This window comes from Scatophagus argus, chromosome 17 (assembly GCF_020382885.2).
Source record: "Scatophagus argus isolate fScaArg1 chromosome 17, fScaArg1.pri, whole genome shotgun sequence".
Taxonomy (NCBI): domain Eukaryota; kingdom Metazoa; phylum Chordata; class Actinopteri; family Scatophagidae; genus Scatophagus; species Scatophagus argus.
The window spans coordinates 13,658,661-13,682,662 of NC_058509.1; the positions used below are offsets into that span (position 1 = coordinate 13,658,661).

At 42.3% G+C, this 24,002-nt stretch overlaps 1 protein-coding gene and 1 long non-coding RNA gene across 2 annotated transcripts; both read right to left on the reverse strand.

Annotated features, from left to right (window-relative positions):
• Nucleotides 1–2,081: 2,081 nt before the first annotated feature.
• Nucleotides 2,082–23,918, reverse strand: hibadha (3-hydroxyisobutyrate dehydrogenase a). The gene is made up of 8 exons (XM_046416827.1): nt 23,791–23,918; nt 21,290–21,450; nt 20,915–21,024; nt 20,630–20,751; nt 9,412–9,545; nt 8,687–8,763; nt 3,849–4,005; nt 2,082–3,399 (listed from the first exon to the last, which is right to left on the reverse strand). The coding sequence occupies exons 1-8, from the start codon at nt 23,858–23,860 to the stop codon at nt 3,241–3,243; spliced, it is 990 nt and encodes a 329-aa protein (XP_046272783.1). The 5' UTR covers nt 23,861–23,918; the 3' UTR covers nt 2,082–3,240.
• On the reverse strand, nt 18,750–20,623 carry LOC124074207. Its single transcript, XR_006845812.1, has 2 exons — nt 19,299–20,623; nt 18,750–19,023 (listed from the first exon to the last, which is right to left on the reverse strand). It is a non-coding gene; the product is annotated as an uncharacterized LOC124074207 (long non-coding RNA).
• Nucleotides 23,919–24,002: the final 84 nt, after the last annotated feature.

Here is a 24,002-nt window from a genome sequence, read left to right on the forward strand (position 1 = left end):
GGTGTTGTGCTGATGTGCAGACACTATGGGTGTGGATATGGACTAAGGCTAAATAGCCTGACTATTATTGGTGGGTTCATGTAAAAGATATCAAGGCGACATTACTACATAGTGAGACAGTGGCTCGTTACGCACCGTTGGTTAGCTATTATACCTGCTAGACTCCAGCCACTAATTTAGCCACATGCCACTTTACATGCGTTTGATATGAATCACGGGGTGCTTAGAGGAACCTCGCCTCCCCTCCCTGCAATGTGACCCCAGTGCTCTGACTTCCTTGAAGAGGGAGTCGTTAAACAGGCGAGAGGATCCACCAGCAGTTACAATGGTGAAATAATGAACGCCGTTGCCTCAGGTATTTATCACAGCAGCAACTCTGAGCTGAGGCCATTTTATTCTCTAAATGGCAAAGGGGGGTGGGTTACCAAGTGGGCAATTAACTTCAAAGTCTGATCTGAGAACACACCTGCAGCAATAGGAGAGACACAAAACTTGAGTATCACTGTATATAACTCTAATATCCGTATATAAAATACTTTAAATTCAAGAAAGGTTCAGGTGTTTGTTCTAATATTTGCATCTATGACCAGGAGATTTGATGTGATTCCCGAAAAGGTAATAATGTCATATCCCTCAGTTTAATATTCTACTGCTAGACCATTCAAATCTTACAATACAAACACAAGGCTTGCATCAAACAGTGAACTCCTGCTGACACATCAGACTGTTGTCATATACTGGTGTGGACACAGTTCAGTGTGGTGTGTCTGGTGTCCCACCACTGGCTGCCTGGTCGAGAGGGTGAGGCCCTCCGGCTCAGACCGGCTGGCTCGGGACTTGGTCGGTGTCTCAGTCGCTTGCGTCCCCTTCAGACGTCAGCGCAGGCCGGTCTCACCAAGGCTCCTTTACAGTCTGCTTTCATGTGTCCTTTAATGAGTAAACCGCCGGCTCAGCAGCCTGCTATAAAACACAGGCAAATTAAAACACCCAAATATGAATCAGCTACACTGGCTAATTCGGCGGGCCAGGGCAGAGGCGTAGCTCCTCTTTAGCGAGACCTCAGGAAGACCAGAGTCTGTTGTTTGCAAAGGCCAGGGTGGTGTTGGAGGTTAAAAAATACCAAATCCCGCCTGTTGGATAGCCCCAGGTTTTTCCAAGGGAAGTCACAATGTCAATAGCTTCTTAATCTCAACCTACAAGTATTTCTATTTTATAATCAGATGAAGGTGATCCTCAAAGCACAAAGCTAAGGCAAGTGCATACTTCCCAAAGAACAATAACAGAGTGAGTCACAAGTCCACAACACAACCCCTGCCACCAAGGGCTCGCCGCAGTCTGCTACAACTGTGCCTGCCACTTAGACGACAGCAGCTCCATAAAATGTCGCAAAGAAACACCAGCCCTCAGGGAAAAAGGGAGTAAAATAAAACAAAACCGCATTTGTTTTTTTCCCTCTCATTTCATTGTAATGATGGAAATAAGGGCATCATTCTGAGATTAGTGCTGCTATTTCTCCCCCGCTGACGTTAAGTGTTATATGAGCGCCTGCTGAAAAGCTTTGGAGAAACAATGGAACAACAGCCCACTGAAGAGCAGGATGCCCAGATCAAACTCCAAGTTAAAGAGAATTGGTGAAATGGCCTCTGAAACATGAAACCACAAGGCCATGGTGTGGTGAGACGTATCCAGTTGAAAAGCCAAAGGGCTGCACAGTACTTCATGTTATTGTCCTGTTTTTCACCTTTTGTGCTAAGAAATTAAGTCAAGTTTATTTATGTAGTCCAAAGGCTAACTGAGCACAAAGGTGAGACAACAGATGTTAACATTTCCAGAAGTACAATAACAGTAGATAAAGTAGAAGTTAAAGTTTTTCTCTTTTCTCATCAACTAACAGTTAAAATGGCCACTGAGCCATTTTCACTACCAAATGTTATTTGTAAGCTCAGTTTCCACAATGTGTATATGTGTATATCTATTTCAATAACTACCCCGAGTGATAATTACATGAGGTGTAATGGAACTTACTTTGAATGACAATTGCAGCAAACTATTTATCTTACAAAACCACACAAATACCAAAGTACACAGAACATCTTTTATTTTTTAGGCTACAGTGTGACTAAGGATCTGTTTCACAGAGCTAAGACAAACTGTAGACACTATTAAAGGATTTTACTGAAAAAAAAAAAGTGAGTCCATTCAGATTCCTCGTCAATACTACACATCAATATGAAGTATACATTATGTACATTTGCTCAGAGCAAGGAGGAATTGTTCCTTTCTTAGAGAGAAGTGAGAACAGACTTTAATTAATCTAACAACAGCCAGGAGAAAGTGCTAGACATTTCTTAGTTTACAGCAAAAAAATTTAAACAGTGCTGGTGACAAAATAATACTCCAGTGGCTTGATAAGCAGATGTAGACAGCAGAGAAGAGAGGTATGTTCAAAGATATTCTGTAACCGTATCAAAATGGCCTGGCACATCGCACTGCGATGCGCACAGTGCAAAAATAACTATATTTATACATATCACAGTATTTAAATGGAAGAGCAGATCTGGTCGATCCGGGGAATGGTGACCTAAATGTTCTTTGATTGACTTAACAAATGAAACTAGTGTAACTCTGGTGTGTTCCCAAGGTAAACAATAAACATACTGAAAAACACAGGCAGGATGACTGAATACTATCTTCCTGCCAAAAACGGACAGTTGCAGCAAAACAAGTAAACTTTGAGGCCACAGTGTGGTCAGGTTTGGTTACTTTACATGTAGTGCTGTCAATGTCTTTATTGTTTCTACTTGAAACTCTGCACTCACTTGCACTGTCTCTTCAAATGAAATTTCCACCACCGTGTGACTACTTACTCCTAAGCTCAACTTTAAACAATAATGCAAATATTACTTATCAATCACCCTGAAAGCCACATATTATTTGCGTTGATAGATGTAAACCTGTAGCGTCATACTTTTTATTTTCCACTCTGGCCTTAGCTGGTTTGTCTCTAGATACTGATCTCAAGTCAGTTTGAGCAGCACTTCCCTCATGCGGAGGGAGAGCTGTGAATTGAAAATATGATTCAGCTAATGCGATGAGGGGACATGTGTCGACATACAGTATGGTAATTGGGTTGCAGATCTGTGCCTGAGGGCAAGGCCTTAGTCTTTCCTGAGTGTAGAGGGATAAGGGGCACTGGGGTGTGCAGTTGTGGTGTGTGTGTGTTGTAACATCCCTCTCCATTCACTGGCCTTCCTCCTCACGTAGGAACTGGAAGACGGATGAGAAGTCCTTGTTAGCGTAACCACGGGAGCACATGACTCGGAAGATCTGGTGGGCGAGGGAACCCAGAGGGATGGGTGTCTTAGTGTTGGTGGCAGTATTCTGAGCCAAACCAAGATCCTAGAAACAAAGGCACAGAGAGAAAAGAGAGGCAGCGTGTCAGACAGATGGACTAACATAATGATTTATTTTATAATGCTATTAGATTTCTATAGCTTTAATAATAGAACTACCCGGACTAATGTATGCAGAGCACACTGCGCATGTATCAACAGACACCCTGACTGACGCAGCTAATGTAATGACAGTGAAATTAAGTGACAAACAGTAAGTCACAGATGGGATGGTACAGAGGAGAGCAGGAGCATCATAGAAACAAAAGAACAGTTAGAACTGAGACAAAGCAAATAACAGGGTCAAGAGACTGGGGAAAGCTTTTTACTCTATTTTATGCCATTTTACAGATTTAAGAGAAAGAAAGAAATAATCCCAATGAATGCAGTTAATGGTTACAGAACTGAAAAAAAGAGTCTCAGCTGATGGTGACGATGAGGGGGAACAGGGTGTACCTTGGCCATTAGTGTGGTTCCAAAGCCTCCCTGGTAGTTGTTGGCTGAAGGGACTCCCTCCATGACACCGGGGACTGGGTTATACGTATCGCTGGACCAGCAACGACCTGAGGACATGTTGAGGATCTTTGCCAGCAGCTTGGGGTCCAAACCCAGTCTGGGAAAAGGAGATGAATACAGAGGTCAGCAACTCCTTCAGAGTTTGGAAACAGGGAAATCCATCGGTCAAACTGAATACATAAACCCTGCATCATTCTCTGGCTGAGATCAAGGTTGAGACTTAAATCTTTGTTTCACACTGCATCTGCTGGTGTAAAGGTTCAGAGTGTGTGTGCATGTCTGAAGGATTATGTTTGCCACCAGACTGACACAGAAGATAAACTTCTGACAAAATCAGCCTCTGTAAGTCTGTAGAACTTTATCTTGTAAGTGCAATAAAAAAGGAGCATACATCTCATAAGACTAGTTCCTGTTGTGTGAAAGATGAACAGATGATTTTATTTTAAATTTCCCTTTTGATCTTTCAGCTAATGTTTTAAATCAGAGCAACTCAGTATGAGATGGAAAACTGCTGGTAGTGACAGAAAAGGAAAGAGGAATTATGCTAGGAGAAGAGAGGAAATGGGACAGGTCGGATGGGAGGATAGGAGCGCCTAAGAGGAACGTGGATAAAAGATGGGTGTGGGGCAGCTGGTGATTGTAGTGACCCCCAGTGAACCTTATGCTAGGCTGTGACCATTCCTCAGTGTTAATGGCTGAAGGCTTTGTAATGCTGGCTAATGCAGTATTGATGTTTACCAGCACATCTATCCTTCATCATCCCTCTTTTATGAAAAAAGAAAGTGGAGGAGGAGGAGAAGTGGTTAAACTGCGCAGGGGAGCCATAAACCTCGCTGTCAACGAAGTACACTCTCACATCCTAGCTGCCCCATTTTGCAGCAACCCACTTTCATATGCAAGACGACAAATCTCTAGGCTATGATATGAAGAAGCAAATGAGACATAGAGAAAGCAGGCAGGCAGACAGAAGCAGGGAGTGAAACAAAGTGCCAACCATTACAGCAGTGAGGGTGTAACTATAGTGTCTGTGTCGGTCGTGCAGCTTTTGTATATTAACGGTTTAAAGGCCGGTGTAAAGCTGACCACATCAAGCCCTGGCTGCCTCAGTTCACTGTTACTTACAGGCCTGTAACTCTATTCTGCACTCAATATGACTATTAAACCATCATAGGTCCTTAAGGCCAGCGTCCTCCCTCTCTCCCTCCCTCCACCTGGCTCTCATTCTGCCATTACAACCACAGTTTTTATTAGCTGTCTACTAACTAATTAAGAATGGGAATTGCATTTACACTCTTGCCATGTCTCTCCCTCCTCCCTTACTCTTCAACTCTTTTGTGTCTTCTCAGCCCTATTTTTTAACAAACTGTTTTGGAAATGTGGCATAAGTGATGCTTCATGTGTGCGCAAACATGTGTTTTAGCTTGCTTTTTTTTTCTAATGTCAGACTCTCTGATGGTAGTTTTTTGGTTTATGTCTGGAAGCATCCCTCTGCCATCCTGCCTCTCTTCTGGTCCGCCTCGTTCTCCCTCTTCTCTTCCTCCCCCTCGTCTTCCCTGCTGACACCTCCCTGTCTGAGGACTCTGGGGGACATATGTTTGACATCGCACACAAACCCCCCATCTCTCCGTGCACACACGCACACACACACACACACAAGCAGGCAGCCCCTCCCAGCGTTCTGGGTCAGCAGCTGAAAAGGTTACTGGCTGAGCTACAATAAAGCGCGTCCGAGCGCGCAGATCGTTTGTTATAGCGACCAGAGACGCTGACGGGGAGCTGTTGTCCTCTGTTAACGATAAATCAATGAAGTTCCCCTCCTGCTCCCACCACACACACGCACACACACGCATACAACAACACTCACACACATGGCCGTGGTTATTAGCTGACGCAGTGGTGTTGTTCCTCGCCTGCGGTAATTTGCGTGGAGAAGAGGACATGTCACGCTTTAACAAGACTGACATGGATAAACACACAAAGACATGGACGGTGAGAAGAACATGTTGCTGTGTGATGCCGCTGCAGATTAAAGTAATGTGAGGGTGAGAGGGATGGAGATGAAAATAAGAAGGGAGGGTATTTATGTGTTTATGTGCTGGGGGAGCTCTAGCAGGTGGAGTTCATTTGCAGCCCTGATATTAACTGTTTCATTACGATTAGCTACTCGTCCTTGTCCCATGCCACAGGAGAGGAAGCCCAACCCGCTCCTCATTTATTATTACATTAAAGAGCTAACGAGCACATATACACACACAAGCATTTACTGTTCCATTTATAGAGACAACATGCGTGTTTATCACCTAATTTTAATCGTCATCGGAACATATGCTCACAATTCATTTGAAAGAGGAGCGATGTGTGTCTGCGCTCGTGTGTGGCGGCAAACCTATTTCTGTCTGTCAACACAAAGGGCTGTGTCTTGTTATACGCTTTGATTTGCCCGTTGTTCCCCCCATAAAATGAATAAATGATCAAATATGTTTGTGTCTGCTTGTGCTTCAGCGAATGCATGCCCTGTATGCATGAATGAGTGCAGGTACACAGTCGTGCAAGGTGGACCATAAGCTGTAAATGCCTCGTATCCCTTTCCTGGGCCAGTCGCCTCTCTCCTCTTCTTCCTCTCCTTTCATCTTCACGTGCATCATTAAAATCACTGCTGCCTCTCTCCACTACTCTCTGCAGCTTCTCATCCCCCTCGTTCACTGACTGGTTGGCTGCATGCAGAAATTACAACGGGCAGAAAGGAGGCAGAGAGGAAAGATGAAGGGATTAAAAGAAAAGAATAAAATGAGGAGGTAAAGCAAATAAGGATGCAGAAGAAAAGACGGCAGAAAGGCAGGGAGTGTGTGTGTGCGTGTGTCTGTCTGCATGTGTGCTCATAATTGTCATGCGTGGCCATTCCTTGCACTAAGAGAACGTCACGCTCTGTTGGAGACGGCCCGAGCTTCCATCTGAGATCAACAAATTAGCTCCACGCACAAAGCTGCGTGTGTGTCTGTCTGCCTGCATGCACAGGTAAGGAGAAACACACACACACACACACTTGAAGAAAGGGCAGCTCTATCAGGCCCAAGTCCAGCATGATAAAATGTTATTGCCATTTTCCTGTAAATTGGCTGTGAGTGCTCAGTCTCCTTTGTGTTGGACTGTATCGTGTGTTTGTGTGTGCACATATACGCCTAAGACAGGGTCCTCTCTGCATAAGAGACTAGGCTGCAATGCAGCATGGGAAATTTACGGGTGTGGGCTCTCTCTAAACGATGACAGTCTTTGACAAACCCTATAATAAAGCCCTAGAGATTGGCTAGTAAGAAGTGAGGGAAACATGGAAACACACACGCATGCATGTACGCACACATAATCGAGACTGAATATGGGTCAGTTTTGAAAAGATATAAAAACAATTCACATTCAAAGTGGAGGGATGCTGTAGTTAGCATTCTGATCCTTTTTCATGGGCATACATTATAATGATGCGCACAGCGAACAGAAGTTGTTGGAGTTTGGGAGAAAACTGCTGTCTTCAGTGTCTGTGGATGTAAATCTGTGTTTGTGTGTGTGTGCATCAGCGACAGTGTGGCAATGTGTAAATCTGTGTTGCTCCCTTAATGCCTCCATATTTCAGAGGCCTAGTGGGGGGATTTATGTGCCACTGCTCATGCCAATTTTCCTCCTCTGTCTCAGCACAGATAAATCAGCTGCACTAACACAGCTGCACTGTGCGAAGAGCAATTCATGCACACACACACGCACATGGACACACACACCCATCCAATACAGGATGCACATACGTTTCTAAATTGTAAAACCCACAAAAACACATAAAACTAACATGGTGAACAGAGAAATCAGTCTATTATTGGCAGGACATATGTATGAATAGATGATATAATAAGTTGAAAAACTAATCTGATGGTCCAGGTAAGGTAATTCATGTGAGAAATGTAACAATCTGAAGGAAATGAGATTTGGATGCTGAAACACTTGTTTCAGAACTCTGTAACATCCTTTGGTGGGTCAGATATTTCAGATCAAAATGCTCTGGAACAGAATGCTTTGAACTCAGAAGACTTCATATCCCATCATTCTCAGCCTCCTGGCCAAAGAGGCTCTGTGCCATGATGAGGCATGATGAATGATGGGATTTCTAGGCAGTGACAGGGTTGTGGCAGGGTGCTGGTGAGAGCTCAATCAGCAGATGTAAATCAGAGTCTGTGGCTCCACCCCCTCATCCATCTCTCTGTCTCGGGGCCGGGCTGACCCCTTCACACTTCCATAAACTACACACACACACACACTTCTAAATCTGTACTGAAGTAGAAAGATAGCTGCTCCAGTTAGAGCCATATCACTGGCCTAGTAATTGCTTTTATAGTGATGGCTATATCTAAGGGCTGAGATGAATCCAAATGCATGCGTGGAAATGTGTCGGCTTTAGGTTCATGGTGCTAGTACTTCTTCTAACCAAACATTTGAAACATCAACATTTTATTGACCGTGGAGGAAGAGTCTGCTGGTCCACATCCCTCTATGAGAAAGACCATTCTGGATCTAGTGAACCCTACTCGTCACATGTGGTTCCATCGACAGGCTCATATTTCAGTTCAGGGCTTAGTTGGTATAGGTTTAAGTTAGGTATATCCACTTTTAATAGCTCATTCACAAGTTTCCCAGTTAGAGCTACATTATCCTCGGTCACGTAAATTTTGTGTTTCATCCTTACTTTTCCATTAAGAATAAAGTAGGAAGCAGCTTAGCACAATGTTGTCTGACAGTACCTGATCCCGAGGTTCATGGTCTCTGCTGTCCCAATCATCCCGATGGCCAGGAGCATGTTGTTGCAGATCTTGGCTGCCTAGAGATTGTTGACGAGAAAGCAGTTTAACTGTGTGTATATGAACAGGTTGCAGGACAATATGTCATTCAGAATGTACATACATTTAAAGGTACATCTGACAAAATCATGATGATCAAGTTTTAAGTGGGACATTATGCATAATCATTCCTGGATTAGTAAGGTAAAATTTTTATTTTGTATCATTTATTTATTTTTCAGAACAAGTCACAGTTTCACATAAAAGATGCTCAGGACAAATTATTTCTTTATGTCTGAGGAACGACGGTCTGTTCATCTTTGGTACAAATTTAAATTCTGAACATACTGTCTAACGACTACTGTGTAAGGCAATGAGTGAAAGAGAATTTTAACCGGATGTCTCTGTGTGTTCAGGTACATTAACAATTAATTATGTGATTTAAATGTAAATAAAGCCAAAATTGGTTTCCTGTTTTAAACTTTTTAGTAAAATGTCCATCTCTGATGAGTTTCATTTTCCTTTCAAAAACAGACACTGATTATTGATGTGCATGTGAAAAAGGGAATCCATACAGTATGTCTGGGTACATACAACTATTTATCAAAGTTATTATATATTTTTGTGTGTGCACCTACTGTGTGTGTGAGTGTGTGTACGTGTGTGTTAGTGCGTTAACAGATCTTTACCTGTCCAGTGCCAACCTGTCCACAGTAGACAACATTGGCTCCCATGCAGGTGAGCAGCTCCTGTGCAGCGTTGTATTCCTCCTCCACTCCACCTACCATGAAGGTCAATTTGGCCATGCTGGCAGCCCCAACACCTGAAGACACGGGACATGTTCAAATGCAGTGATGAGGTTAACTGAGGTGAGCGCATATTGTAATCGACAGTACACGCATTCGACAAATCGACCCCTGTGGACAACCTGCAATCTTTATACAAGTTTGAATAGTAAGTTCAAATTTACAAAACTCTGAGCAAGTACAGACGAGTAATAACTGGGCACAGGTAAAACTGGTCTATCCAACTAAAATACATGGATTTGCCACACCAAAGAAGACAATCTTTCAACCACTTGACTGTGTCCATACTACCAACTGTGTCTAAAAGGTCAGCTGTGCACTGTGTGTGTGTGTGTGTGTGTGTGTGTGCGCGTGTTAGACCCATACTGGGACAGGCGTGTTAAGTAGTGGTGCACCAGAGGGACAGAGGTATCTTTAAAAGCCGATTGTTGCCATCATCCACTGCAGAACCCTCATGGGAGCCCTTGCCTTTTGTCCTGTCACCCTTACTCTCTCTCTCTCTCTCTCTCTCTCTCTGTCTCTCTCTCTCTCTCTCTCTCACACACACACACAGAGTCAAACAGCTGTGCCTGAGGCCGGCCCTCCTCATGGGGGTATCAGTGACAGGCGTGAGGGGTAATTAACTTTACACTTTATCATGTTCAATTAGGCGTCCCTCCCCATGCCTGATGGCTTAAGGAGCATGCCATGTTGTAGGAGGCAACATCACCCCCCACTTCAGCCCCTCCACAGGGTGCTTAATGCAGAAATAATACCTTTTCAGAGTGGGTTGAACCAAGCCGGCCTGAGTCTCCTCTGCAATGTCCCTCAAGTGCTTCACTGAATTACCCCAAACATCAATACAATGAAATGTTAGACACACATTTTATACACACACTCAAAATATAGTGCTAATCTTAAATACACGATATGCAGAGAAACACTGCAGAAGTCAAAAGACTGTGATCTTGCACGCAAAGTGACAGATGATTCAGTTCCCTAAAAGACATTCAGAAAGACACAGAGGAAGAGGGAGAAAACTTCAGGGTGTCGTCCTGCTGTAATAAAAGGTCTCTTAATAATGAAAGCCTAATAATGTCAGTGTTAATAATTAAAAGGGATTTGCCGGGGACAAAACAGCTGAAATCACATTATCAGACTCCACCGAAGAGGATTAGAAGAGAAGAGAAGAGAAGAGAAGAGAAGAGAAGAGAAGAGAAGAGAAGAGAAGAGAAGTATATAGTGTATATATTTGTGCATAAACATAAATATACATTTCTTCTCTCCCTCCCCTTCTTTAATTGCCTGTGCTGTTGTCAAGTGTACGATGATGCCAGTGCACTGTATGCGTCAGTGTTGAGCTGTCAGCAGGTCATTAGGGCCACATAATGAAGCTCAAAGCCCACGCTGCGGCAGCTGCCTATGGACACACTCTCAACATAAGGCTGCCACACACACCAATCATACACACATATGGTCCACAGACTATGGACATGATAGATTTAGTTCCCTTGATGTTACTTCAAGTTGTCTTTTTTTATGTCACTTACGTGTCTTTGAGTCTCATTGAGTTAAATATAATCACGTTTTTATGCAGTGGCAGAATAGCACACAGACTGAAGTTTCTTTACAATGCCATCATTACAATTTTGACATAATATGAATAATAACAACTCAAAGTTTTCTGAAATTACAAGGAGTTATAAAAGTTTGACTCACTTATTTTACATCTCATTTGTTAATTTTCAAGCTTTGGGCCGAGCTTCTCTCTGTCAGAGACAAACACGAACACATGCACACATAGAAAGAGCTGTGTGACAACTGTGCCGGTTCATTAGTGGACATCACTGTTCGCGGACGACTAAAGAGGAGATTATTGATAACACAGTCAACGTGTTGATCAATATATCTCACTAAGGAGAGAAAGAAGGAGAATGAAACAACAGAGAGGGAGGAAGAAAGGGAGGGAGGGACAGGGAGAGAGATTTAGAGACGACAGCAGAGAAGGAAAACGATCTTTCTCTTCCTACCTCCCAGCATCCCTCCCAACTCTCCCTCCCTCAAATTAACTAATCACCCATAATAAGCTCTTATGATCTGTAGTGGATTTCTATCGGCAGTGGCACCAGGATGATGGAAGATCTTTGTTGGTGGAAGAATAATGCCTCATTAGCATAACAATGTGTGTGTGTGTATGTGTGTTGGTGGTATCAGTGTGTCTGTCCATTGTGCACAGGAATAGTTCATTCATGTTTGCGTGATGTGTAATTCCATGATAGTCTCTATGCTTCTACCACGTGTGTATTTTTATGTCTGTGTGTGTATGTGAGGGCACATCCCGTTCTCGGACTGGTCCTGTCAGAGACGGATTAAAGCGGAATCCTAATGAGGCTTCCTGAGCGCCGGGTCCGCTCGGCTCATCCATCCCAGCGGGAGTGACAGTCCTGGATCGTTAGTACTGCACAACTACACAACGCCCCCTTTGGGGGGGGGGGGCACCGTGTGTCTGTGTGTGTGTTTGTGTTTGAGAGTGTATGCGTGAGGGGTGGGAAGCACCTATGATAGAAGATACAGGGTTGAGAGATGGAGAGGAAGGAGTAGAGGAGGGATGAAAATGCTAAAAAGGCACCCACACAAGACACACCAAACACTACTTAATAAAATGAGCACAGTATAATTATGGCAGAGTGCTAAAAACAGTACATACTGCCACCGCTTTCAGGGAAAACAACCATAGATTCACAATAACCACACAAGTGCCAGGCAATGCTTTCTTGGGAATTAATTCCCTTGGGAAAGAAACATCTCTCTCCTCTGTCATCTTTTCTCATCCAGCTCTGGGGTCAGGATAAGTTTTGGTTGGCTGAATAGTGGGTGCTAACCTCTTCACACCCCAAATCACCCAACGCAAATATTCTCAGAGCATGCTGATGCTGGCTGGACTTTTAATGAGCTAGTCTGGGGCTTACTGTGTAGAGTGCAAGGGTTAGGGGCAAGGGAGAATCAAAGTGGTTCATACAGTAAGCTGGTATGACGTATGGGGAGACACCACACAATGTGTTTGTGTGCGAATTAGCTTCCATTCAATTACAGACACGTATGCTTAGACATCTCCTTCATCTGATCTTCTCAATTAACAAGACTGAATTTAATAAGCAGGCAATCAAGCACAATTAGGACAGATGCTTCACAGCAGGCTTCGACGACGAGCGTTAACCATGAACATAAGAGGGTGAAGTTGGTGTTGAGAAGGCTAAGGGAGATCAGAAAAACAACTTAGGTTTGGCCTGTTTGTAGCAAACACTAAATTCATTAGCACTTCTTTCATTACGCACAAAAGAATCAACCAAAGCATTTCATGACAGCCTTATAACCTTTTAAACTAGGACTCTTTTTGAAGTGGTGTGCGTGTATAAAGCAAGTTTGAATGTCTGTGTACATGTGCGTGCAGTATCTGTGTGTTCCTGTGCATATATGTGTGTGTGTGTGTGTGTGTGTGTACCAGGGGCAGGTGCAGATCCCAGAGCCGGCCGCCAATAAGACGTCAGTTAGAGCTTCTGAGGCCGTGTTTCGGAGTTACGAGCCGCATGTAAACCAGTAGGCACTTTTTTATTGGTGGTGGGTTTAAATGAAACTACATTTGTGAATATGAGGCTACGCAAACAACACACACAGTCAAAGACACACACACACACACACACACACAAAAGGGATGTTCCCAGAGTTGGTAATGAATGACGCACTTGACAGCGTGCCGCAACCCTGCTTTTCTTTTTTTTTGGCCCCCAGAAAGCATACGGAAAAACACTTCAAGCAAAACAACACCTATAATGGCATTAGAGCTCCTCCAAACACCTCATTTCCTAAAATGATAATGTAACTGCTGTCACTTCAAGAATGCCAGAAAAGATTTAGGGATACGCTAGATTTCACATCACACCTTCAAGTGCAAATGCAAACAAACTCTGGCTTTGGCAATATAGTACACTGTTTGCTGCTAAGTTTTTAATGATATGCACATGTAAGGTTGAAGTTTTGGCTCGGCTGCAGTCATCTATAATTCAGGCTGAAAAGAGCCTTCACACTTGCGCAACAGCCTTGAGTTAACGGGAGATGACTGCCTGCAGCGTAAGCCAGTGGGGGTTGGACGTTTACAGGCCAACAAAGCAGCCTCATGTGGTCCACCATTATAATTACACCCAAGGGAAGATCTTTTTCTAAAACAAATTAAAAACCCAAACAGGCCCTGTAAAAAAAAAAAGCATAACGGATATCAAGTCAATGAGAGGGACAGTACGAGTGTGCACGTTAACCAAAATCGCTCACACATAGTTTATCTGCCAGCTTTGCTAATGCTCCTCTGTTGCGTTAAAAACAGACTCTTTATCGGCTCCAGTTAACGAGCGCAGAACCATGAGAACTGAGTCCTTTACACAAATACTCCATGAGAACCAGGAGCGAGAAGGCGGCTGGAGAGAAAAAAAAAGTTCAGTTTAGAGACATAGGTTCTTGTACATAAATGTTGATACAGCCTTTAGGGTTTAGTTTGTAGTGCCCGTTCACTGACCACCAGGCCAGACCTCATCATCATCATCATCATCATCATCATCATCATCATCAGTAACTGCTCTATTCTTTAGGGGAGAGCCTGGTCAATGGTAGGTGACAGAGGCTGGAGGGAGCAGGAGAGATCCACAATCAATCCTCTCACTGGCCCAATGAGACTCATCTAAGATAGAGCAAGTTAATAATGATCCCCAATTAGGCTGTTAGCAGACAGGGACACAGACATGCACACAAGCACACAAACCTTTTAGATTGAGTGACATGCAGTGTGGCTTTTGCGCTACATTTGACGGACAGAGACTTTTTTGTATGACTCATACACCAGCTGACTATTTGTCTCTGGACAGACACAGACACACACACACACACAGCAGATGACACAGGGGCAGGGATGCGAGAGCCAGTCCCCAGCTGCTGTGGGTCTACCTCCATCTGGAGCATGGGCTGTAGCCCCCTGTCACCAGCCCTCCATCTTCACCATCCCTGGTCACTTTCACCGCCCTACACCCCCCTACCCTCCCTCTCACTCTCTCTCAGTTCCCCCTCTCTGTCACAGAGAGGCTTGTTATGCTAATCTAGTCTCTGGACCACTGACGCTCTCTAGTAGTGGTAAGCCATCAACATGACAGACTGCGACAGCACCACCGCCTGCACATCCAACCTGATTCCTTAACTCAGTGTCAGGGAATCATCACTAACCTTCACTAAATGGCCTTCAGGCTCCGAGACTCGCCATCTCAATTAATCCCATTCTCAGACTAGATTAGGCTGGCCTGAAAGCTCTCCTACTCCTTCCTCTGTCCACACAACTTAAATTTATGCAAAATTGGGCATCGGAAATCACCCCCTACATTCTGCACTATATTTACTCTGCATTATTTTCTTTAAGAGTATGAATTCTCAGTATCAAATTTATGTTAATGTGTCCAAAAAATTCCGTCTGATTTTTTTCCCCACCAAAAGTACAATTAACTCTTTAATAACCCCTTAAAATAACACCTACTCCTTCTCATTGAAAAATTCAGAATTTACAAAAATGTAAGATATTTTTTCATTTCAAAATTTTCACTACCAGGCACAAGATGTCTCCCACGTCATTCTCTGTATGTGTGAACTTCATGTTGCCACATCATTTTATTGCTTAATATTGGACTAAGGTTGGCTTCCAAAAAAGTTGTAACGCCACAAAATCCTGCTTGTATGTGCACATCTTAAAGTTTGCTTTAGGGTGAAAGAAACTTTCAAGAAACTCTTCAGCACAAGAACATGAAAACAGACTTCAAACTGTGAACTGTATAGCATAAAGCCCATATACACCCAAATGAAGAAAAATTCTTCATGGAAGGGGGCTTTAAACACCAAAGTTTATTCTTCATCTCAGAAATAGTAGTTTGAAGAGCGTCTGGTATCATTGAAAGCTCCAAGAAAGAGATTCACGGTCAACAATCAACTTAACAACAATCATGCTTAACAGCCAAATCAAACAGCTTTGGCAAACGGTAAACTAAAGACTACTATTGACTTCTTAAATGTATTCCAAGTCTGACTATATGTTACATATTCTTAACATATACTATGTATGAAGAAGAGGAAGAAATCCCAGGTCCTCTGGGCCTGGAGGGAGAAATCAGGCCTCTATCAGTCAGCAAAGAGTGGATTGGCAGGGCTGACTGACAATCCAACTGGTGCCAGCTTTGGTTTCAACAAGCTCCTACAGGCTGGAGGATGACGTTCAGACTGTCTGCAAATGACACACTGCAACAGTCAGGCTTCACTTTATGTGGTATGGATATGATTAGAGTGGTGTTGAGACTCAGCCTAAATAGGTAGTTAGCTGAGGATTATAAGACCTCGCAAACAAGCAACATTAGCCTGAGTACCCATGGTCCCACAACGGCTAGGCTCCCTCTTGCTTTCATTTGCAGCGATAGCTGACTTTCCCAGCGCTGGGAAAAACACAATGAAAGGTTTTTTAGGGCATTTTTAAAGCCATCGTCCGTTAGCAATGCGGCAGCCCACCATGGGCACAAAGACACAAACACAGGCATTCTGGGTAATTACTGCTAACGACCCTGCCACTTGTTAGCCAGACCTCCTATTTTTGCCATCGATGTGCCAACACCCTGGGCCTGTGACATCAGAGCTTGTTTTGTTGTGGGTCTGCTTTGCATGCGGACGCTTTTAATGACAGCAGACAGTGGTAGGAGAGAGAGAGGAAGAGAGACAGTGTGTGTGTGTGTGTGTGTGTGTGCGTGTGTGTGTGTGCACTAGCAAATGTTAGCTCGCCTGAAGAACTGGTGTCTAAGTTAATATAACAGTGTGTACGCAGGAAGGTGTTTGCACAAAGATAACAAGTCTGTATGGATATGTGAGTTACTGTGTGTGTGTATGTGTAAGTGTGTGCACCAGGAGGCCGCTGGGTCACGCAGGGCTAAAGCAAAGACACTGGTCAATGTGCAAGAACTAAAGCCAGCCAGATGCCCATGAGAAAGAGAAAGTTTCTTTTTTTTATTTTTGATTGCTCGTTTTTTTAAAAAAAGCGTTACGACTCCACTATTCAGATCCCACGGTTGGCTGCCAAACCTCTGGTGACGCACACAACACACACACACACACATTTCTGTGTTAAATGCGCCACCTCACACACCACACATACACAAAAAGATTCAGTTTATATCAAAAGAAAAATCTAAATTAAAATAAAAACAAATACAGAAACCACAAAAAGAACAGGCTGTGACTGCAAAACTTTATGAGTATGAAAAATCACAGCAAGTCAGTGTGTTCTTATCCTCAGTGAACAAAATACATTTTGACTGGACAATGCCTTTCTGTTGGTCAATTCATTCAGTTATACACACAAGATATGATAAAAGTAATTAACACATTATAATAATAAATAGTATGTTTTTTATTGTGTGTCTCCCAGATTACAGCTGCTCTTCTGGAATATTTTCTAATATGTTATACTGTGGAAATAAAGTATTAACACGAGAAATACTAAGATGGTGTCACTTGTACTTTTCTTTCTTGCACACACATGGACACAAACCACTACAGTATGACAATGCCCTATTTGGGTAGGGTGCCATCTCCTGGTTGGAAGAGAGCGTGTAATTTCATATCTCGCCTTGAGATGTGGTAAGCAGGGTGAGAGGGACAGAGGGGGTTGAATATTGGTCTATGCTTCTTCCCATGAAGCTGCCACATGCTGAAGACTTCTTTCATGCACAGTACTCACAGTCGCACAGGTTTCACAGGTTTAGCACTGCTTGTCAAGAATATGGGGCTGAATATCTGCGTGTGTACAGTTTAGTGCTGCAACTTCTTACAATTTCTTTTCTTATCAATCAATTAAATGGATTTTTTTTTTCAGATCACTGTATTCGCTGTGTCTATAAAATTTCAGGAAATATTGAAAAATGCACATCACAAGCTCGAAGAGTCCCAGGTGACTTGATTGCTTGATTATAACTGATTTTCAACATCACTTTGGAATTATTTGCTGCAGAGCGTTTTCTGCACTACAGTAAACTCATGCACTTATGGCATGACTTCCGGTTGTCTCGAGGTGACGCGGGTTCATGCAGCACGAGTGCATGTGAGCATGAAAGAAGAGTTTCTGCAGAGGTAGTTGCAGAGGCCAGAGGTAGCAGGTAAATCATTGGTCATCTCAGGCTAGTAAAAAGAGGCTTAGTTAAGAGACAGGAGAGGAAGAACCTTCACAGAGGACTGCATACACAAACTGTGCACTCTCTATAGTATGTAAACAGTGTGTGTGTTAACAGAGAGTAACAGGCTTAAGACTCCGATCTCACTGACTGCAGACGGGCTGTTTTCCAGACGCCAGTTGGTAAACATGACAGTGTGGGCCAAGTCTGTGTTTGTATGGAAGAGGCAGAAGCTTACGGTGCATATTGTGTGTGAATTGTGAAATAAAATACAAATAGAGTATGATCAGAGCTAGTAGTCAGATCTGCAGGAGTGCCAGGATGCAGCATACCTTACCTACATACCTGAATGAAAAGAAATGTGTGTGTGTGAGAGAGAAAGAGAATAAGAACGAGAGCAAGAAAGACAGAGAGATAGACAGTTTTACTGCGATGTGTCTTCCTCATGTCTTATCTCCCTCCTCTCCTCTCCTGCACTCCATGTGAGGGCAGCTTCTCCCCTCTTTATGACTCTTTATCTGACATGAAAGGCACTAACATGGGATACCCGCCATTACGGCTCCATCAGCATGAAAAGCTCTGACACGGGATTCTCCACTGCGGCTCAGCCCATTAAGGACGACTGGTGATCCTGTGCTCTGTCAAGAAGCCGTCACAAGCAGACAGCACCAACATAATGAGGACTTAAAACCTTAACCTTGCCTTTAAGACCCCTGGTCAAAAGCAGCAATAAAACCTCAAGAGGGCACCTTCTGGCTGGCCCGCTCAGTAATTACAACCCATGTCCTAGCACTAACCCAAAAGGTCCTATAGTTTATACAAAAGAGTGTAAGACAGTTCAGAAGTAAGGCTTTGGGGTCATAGGCCTAACACTATGATTGGTATCCTAAAATTAACAAACCAGCACTGTGATTATGATACTACCACATCCACCAACTCTCCCTTTATAATGCCTGACCAGTGGCAAAGAGAGAAATTAAGCCTGCGACACCACCTCTCTTCAGACAGTTTTAAACAGGATTTATTAATTGACACAGACCATGATGCCTCCTGATGCAGCTGAGTATACTTACAATCAGTCAACAACAAAAAAAGTGACACGGAACTGAGCTAGTTAAAGTGAAAGAATAACATGCACAGCTCAAAGCACAAATGAAATGTAAGCTTGTTAGCTGCCAGTGAATTATTTTAGGCATGTCAGATAGCTACTATAAAAGTTAATACTAAAAGCAGCATGAATCGCAGCTTGCTGCTTTGTTTGATATTAGCATTGTTAACTCTAGAACACTAACGTCGGGTGATTTTCACCCACACAATTTTGAAGTGATCGAATTTTACAACCAAATGAAGGGATGTGTTGATACTTTCGACCAAATGTGTGCTCAGTACAGCTGTGAAAGAAAAACCAAGAGGTGGCCACTGTGTGTCCTATATGGCATGATGAACGCTGGTGTGATAAACTGTAACTCCGAGATATTATATCGGGTAAAATATACCCAACGTTAGTGATGGTGTTACTAATTTTAACGTTAGTGTTCTAGGGTTAAGCAAAACAGTGATATGTATAATGACGCCATTACTAGCGTCAAGAAAAGCCAATTGTTTAAGCTTAACTAGCAGCCAGCTGATGACCTGTCCCTTTCCCTAGCCATTTCATATCCTGGACAGCAGAGTGACCTCAGCTGAGATGTCTACATCGGTTCAGGTCGAAAGCATGACTGTTAAGCAACAAAATGAATAACTGAATGTATACTCCATAGGGCCGATTAAACGCTACACAGTGGGTTGTTGCTTCAGTCAAGGTGTAATAGATAGACATAATAGATAGTTTTGCATGGGGAGATGACAGCCCATCTGCTGCAGCTGGTGATGGATGGGCTACCTGCAGTTTACCTCTCTCTGACTCGATAAATTAGAATTAGTCATGGACATAAATTGGTTGTAGTTTTAAATAAAAATATGAGATATTATACGGATATGTAATTGACCTCAGACAGTAATGGAATTAGTTAAATGCAGTTTTCACAGATCCAGAGTATATTTCAGAGCAACAAATACAATGAGTATGTCTGTCTTTGCTTGCAGGTACAGAAATTATACCACTTGCCCATTGCGCACCTTTCACACCATATCCTGATGGAGAGACCTCCACCTCTACATTATGTACAACTGGAGCACAGCCTGCTACAAATTAATCCACTATGGTAGCATCACTGACACTGCTCTCTGGCCAGCCTTGTCAGATAAGATGAGAGGTTGTTAGCAGAGGTCCTTAAGAGGATTTTATTCTTCATTTAAGACAGGATAGAAGAAGCTGCCACCACATCTTTCACAGAAGACTAATAAATGGGGAAAATATTTTCTTTTGGGCGATACTTGTATATGGAGTAACACACTGACTGCTGGTTATTTTTACAGTGGCATTTGTCTTTGTGCCCATGGTAGTATCTTTTTAGGCAATCTAAGAAATATGATCTGTTATTGTGATCATTATTATGCGTTTTCATATATTTGTACGGGAATTTCTTTGCATTGTTTATGTTCAATATGTGTAACTACAGTGCAGGATCTTTAACACATTATTGGTTGATTTGCAGAACTTTATCACCTGCATCTCATTTTGTGCAATACTTTGAAGTGCTGGTGATTTTTACAGTTGCTTTATTTTTGTCCATAATAGAATTTTGTTTAGGTTATTTAAGAAATATAACGTTTATTTAAATTTTTAAGTAACGGAAGATAATGTGTGTTCTACTGGAAGGCGATTTGGTATCATTACTAATTCACAGTACATCTAATCAATAGTAGTATCATTAATGGTATAGCTATGCAGAATCACAAAATCAAAAATGCAGAGATGTACTTTCTTTCTTTGAGTGACACACCTCCTGACACTGGAGCATCCATGAACACAGCCCCCATCTTCTCTGCAGCGACCGCCATCTCTTTTGAGACGGCAGGGTCGATGGTGGAAGAGTCAATCAACAGTGTTCCCTTCTTCACCTTCCTAAAGGGGGCAAGACAAAAAAAGCATTAAGCATTTTTCATTTGTACATCAAACATCCTGCAACTGTGCTATTCCTTTTAAAAGAGGGTAAAGTAGTCGTACAGAATAGGGTGGGATTGTATGAATGTCACATGCAGAGACTGTGACAGTAAAGGTTGCTTACTTGAGGATGCCACTGGGCCCTGTGTAGACTTCTATGACATTGGGACTGGAGGGTAGCATTGTGATGATGCGGTCTGCCTTCTCTGCCACCTCTGCTGGAGAGTCTACTACCTGAATATTGGCATCATTGATGCATAATATCAATATCACAAATTAAACAACTTCATAAACAAATGCGCACACACATTGACTTAGTAACTGTTCAAAAAAACCTGTAAAAAGTTTTTGATGAATGGGTGGTGAAAGCTTTAAAATACTCATCAATACTGAGTGGATTCTTAGCTGACTTGGTCTTTTATATGTCAGATTTTATATATAATATATTCTGCTCAATGGTCAAATGTAAATATGTGGTTTGTTATTGACTGAGTGTTACCTGGGCACCCATGTCCTGCAACTCCTTGCAAGACTCTGGGAAGACATCGGTGGCAATAACAGGATAACCGTTCTTTAATAGGTTTTTGGCCATGGGACTGCCCATGTTTCCCAGACCAATAAACCCCACTGGTGTTTTTGAGGCCATTGATCGTGATGACACTGAGGGGAGGATAACAAAGACACCATTAAGGGTGTGATTAAAAAAAGTGAAGCATTATGTTGAGCTTTAATCCAGAGCAATACAAACACAATAAACACAAAATTCATGCAATCGCATATAGTAGCTATTTGTAACGACATCATTTTTACTTGTGAAAGTGCAGTTGGTGAGTTTGATTCTGCCTACTCAATAAGGGTAAGGCTGGTTTACTTGAATAAAAGAGGACAATGAAAGTGTTTTATGTAAAATTAAGAAAAGATTACTTTCCACCATGGGAAAAACTTGAGTCCCAATCGCTAATGACTCTCGGTTTTAATGGCAGTGAAACTGTAAAAAGTTGCTATCCTAATATTTTCCAGAAGGAAATGCTCTAATTAGAAGAGAACAAATCTTAATGCTGTAAATTACAGCCAGCTTTTGGGCAGTCTGGCCAAGCTATTAAACACTGCTGGCTCAGGCAAGGTCCAGCCAGGTTAACAGATACTAAACAGAGCAAAGCAATCAGACTAGAACAACAGGATTAGGCCTGGATAGTGGAGCTCAAACAGAAAGCAGTACCTTAAATTCAACTCTTCAACATGTCTTGTAAATAAAAAATTGCCATTACTTCATGGATGACACTTTATAGTTTCTTATAATTAATTCAATAATAGTTTCTTCAAGTGGATGCGATATTATTTAACACTGTTACCAAATTACCAAAACAAATACATTTTGCTAAGTTTTGTTTCCTTTGCATGGATCAGATTTATTCAAAAGACATATCAAGACCTACCAAGATCTACTATAATACTGCGAAATAATATCTATGAAATAACAGCAGCAACTGGACAGAGGCCTCCTCCAAACAGACATGTAGGAGTGTGTCTGCCTTGCACAACACTGTAGTCCATAGTTTGTCACTATACCTACTTTCACTAAACCGGCTTTAAAGAGGGAATAATATCATCCTTACAATACATGTCCTCCAACAAGTGCAACATGCCTAATCTCTTGTCCAATGCTTCTTTAATGCAGGATGAAAAGGGGAAACTTAAACAACTGCAATACGATTGACATGTTTCAGAAATGCAAGAGAGGAGAAACAGCAGATCTTTTGGTTACTAAGGGAATATTCTTTCCATACTGAAGCATTATGACACATTTCAATTTTCAAAAATATATATATTTATAAAAAAAGAATTCTCCAATTCTCACCTTATTTTGTGCCTATTCTCAGCATGGACCAAATGTATACATTCACTACACCACTACACTATTCTATTACTAATTATTTCATTTGTAAGCTTTGAAGAATAATTAGTGATGTATGTGTTGGTTTCGGCTTAGTCAGTCCCTGGCAGCAAACTGGCCTAGTAGAAGTTTATCTATTTGTCATCTCTCTATAAAATACCTATCTATCTATCTATCTATCTATCTAACTAACTAATTTGATACAACAATAACCTTGTTTAATACTTTCAAACAAGTATATGTGGCAGTTATTGGCATTACTTTACAGTGGACTTAAAAATTGGCTGCAGGACTGAGGCCAAGACCATGTCCACTTTTTTAAAGGTGTTGCCACAGGGAAACGAACCACTGTATTGGGACATTTAGAAGAAGGACTTTCACATAAATCATTCCTGTAGCTAAACTGAACTACAGCAAAGCAGTGTCAGGATGTATGAAAGAAAAATATAACGGTTCGCAGCTCAATTTCAACATCAGAGAGTTACATGCTGCGAAACAATGACCAGTGTGATATGCCATTTGTCCCTAAATTTCAAGCAGAGTCTTATATACAATGATTGGATTCAACACACACTGTTTCTGATTGACAAAACATAGTTGTGTTTGGCACTGTAGGATGGGCAGGGAGTAGATAGAGTGGCCGTCATGGCAGTGATGCAATCCAGGGCTAAACAAGGGAGGCGTTTAATGTACAACAAATTGTTGTATTGACAAAAACAACACCTAAAGCAGACTAATATAATCAAAACCCAATACAAAACTTGTAGATAGCCAGCTAAATGTCCATAAAGAAATCGCTGTCAGTTAAAATGAGCTGTTACTGGTCATTGCTTCACGTTTCACTATGCTCACATCCATTCAGCACGTTGTCTTAAAATACTGCATGACTGAACACCACACAGCAGGTGGACAACTCTGGGGCATTGTGTCCACACTTTAATACGTAACTAGCACATGCAGTAAGTGTTCATACTTTCTTCAGAGGGCTAACAAGCTAGCTCACAGGCTGCAACAGAGAATGTTACGCTTGCATTTTCCTCTGAACACGCATTGATCAACACAAAGAAAAGGCACAAAGAAACTGAGAACATAAGGGAATACGTTACCGGAGGCTAAATCGACATGCTTATTCCACCTTAGCAATAAATTTCGCGACCCTCTAAACAGCGCAGCCATGCTTCTTTCCCCTTGACCTCAGTGTACGGTGACAGCTGTCAAGCCAGTAAAGCCCAACCGAACGTTATGACTGAGTGTGGTTTCCACCAATCACAGCTCTCTGCCAGTTTTCTTAACCAATGGAAACGAGATAAAGGCGGGA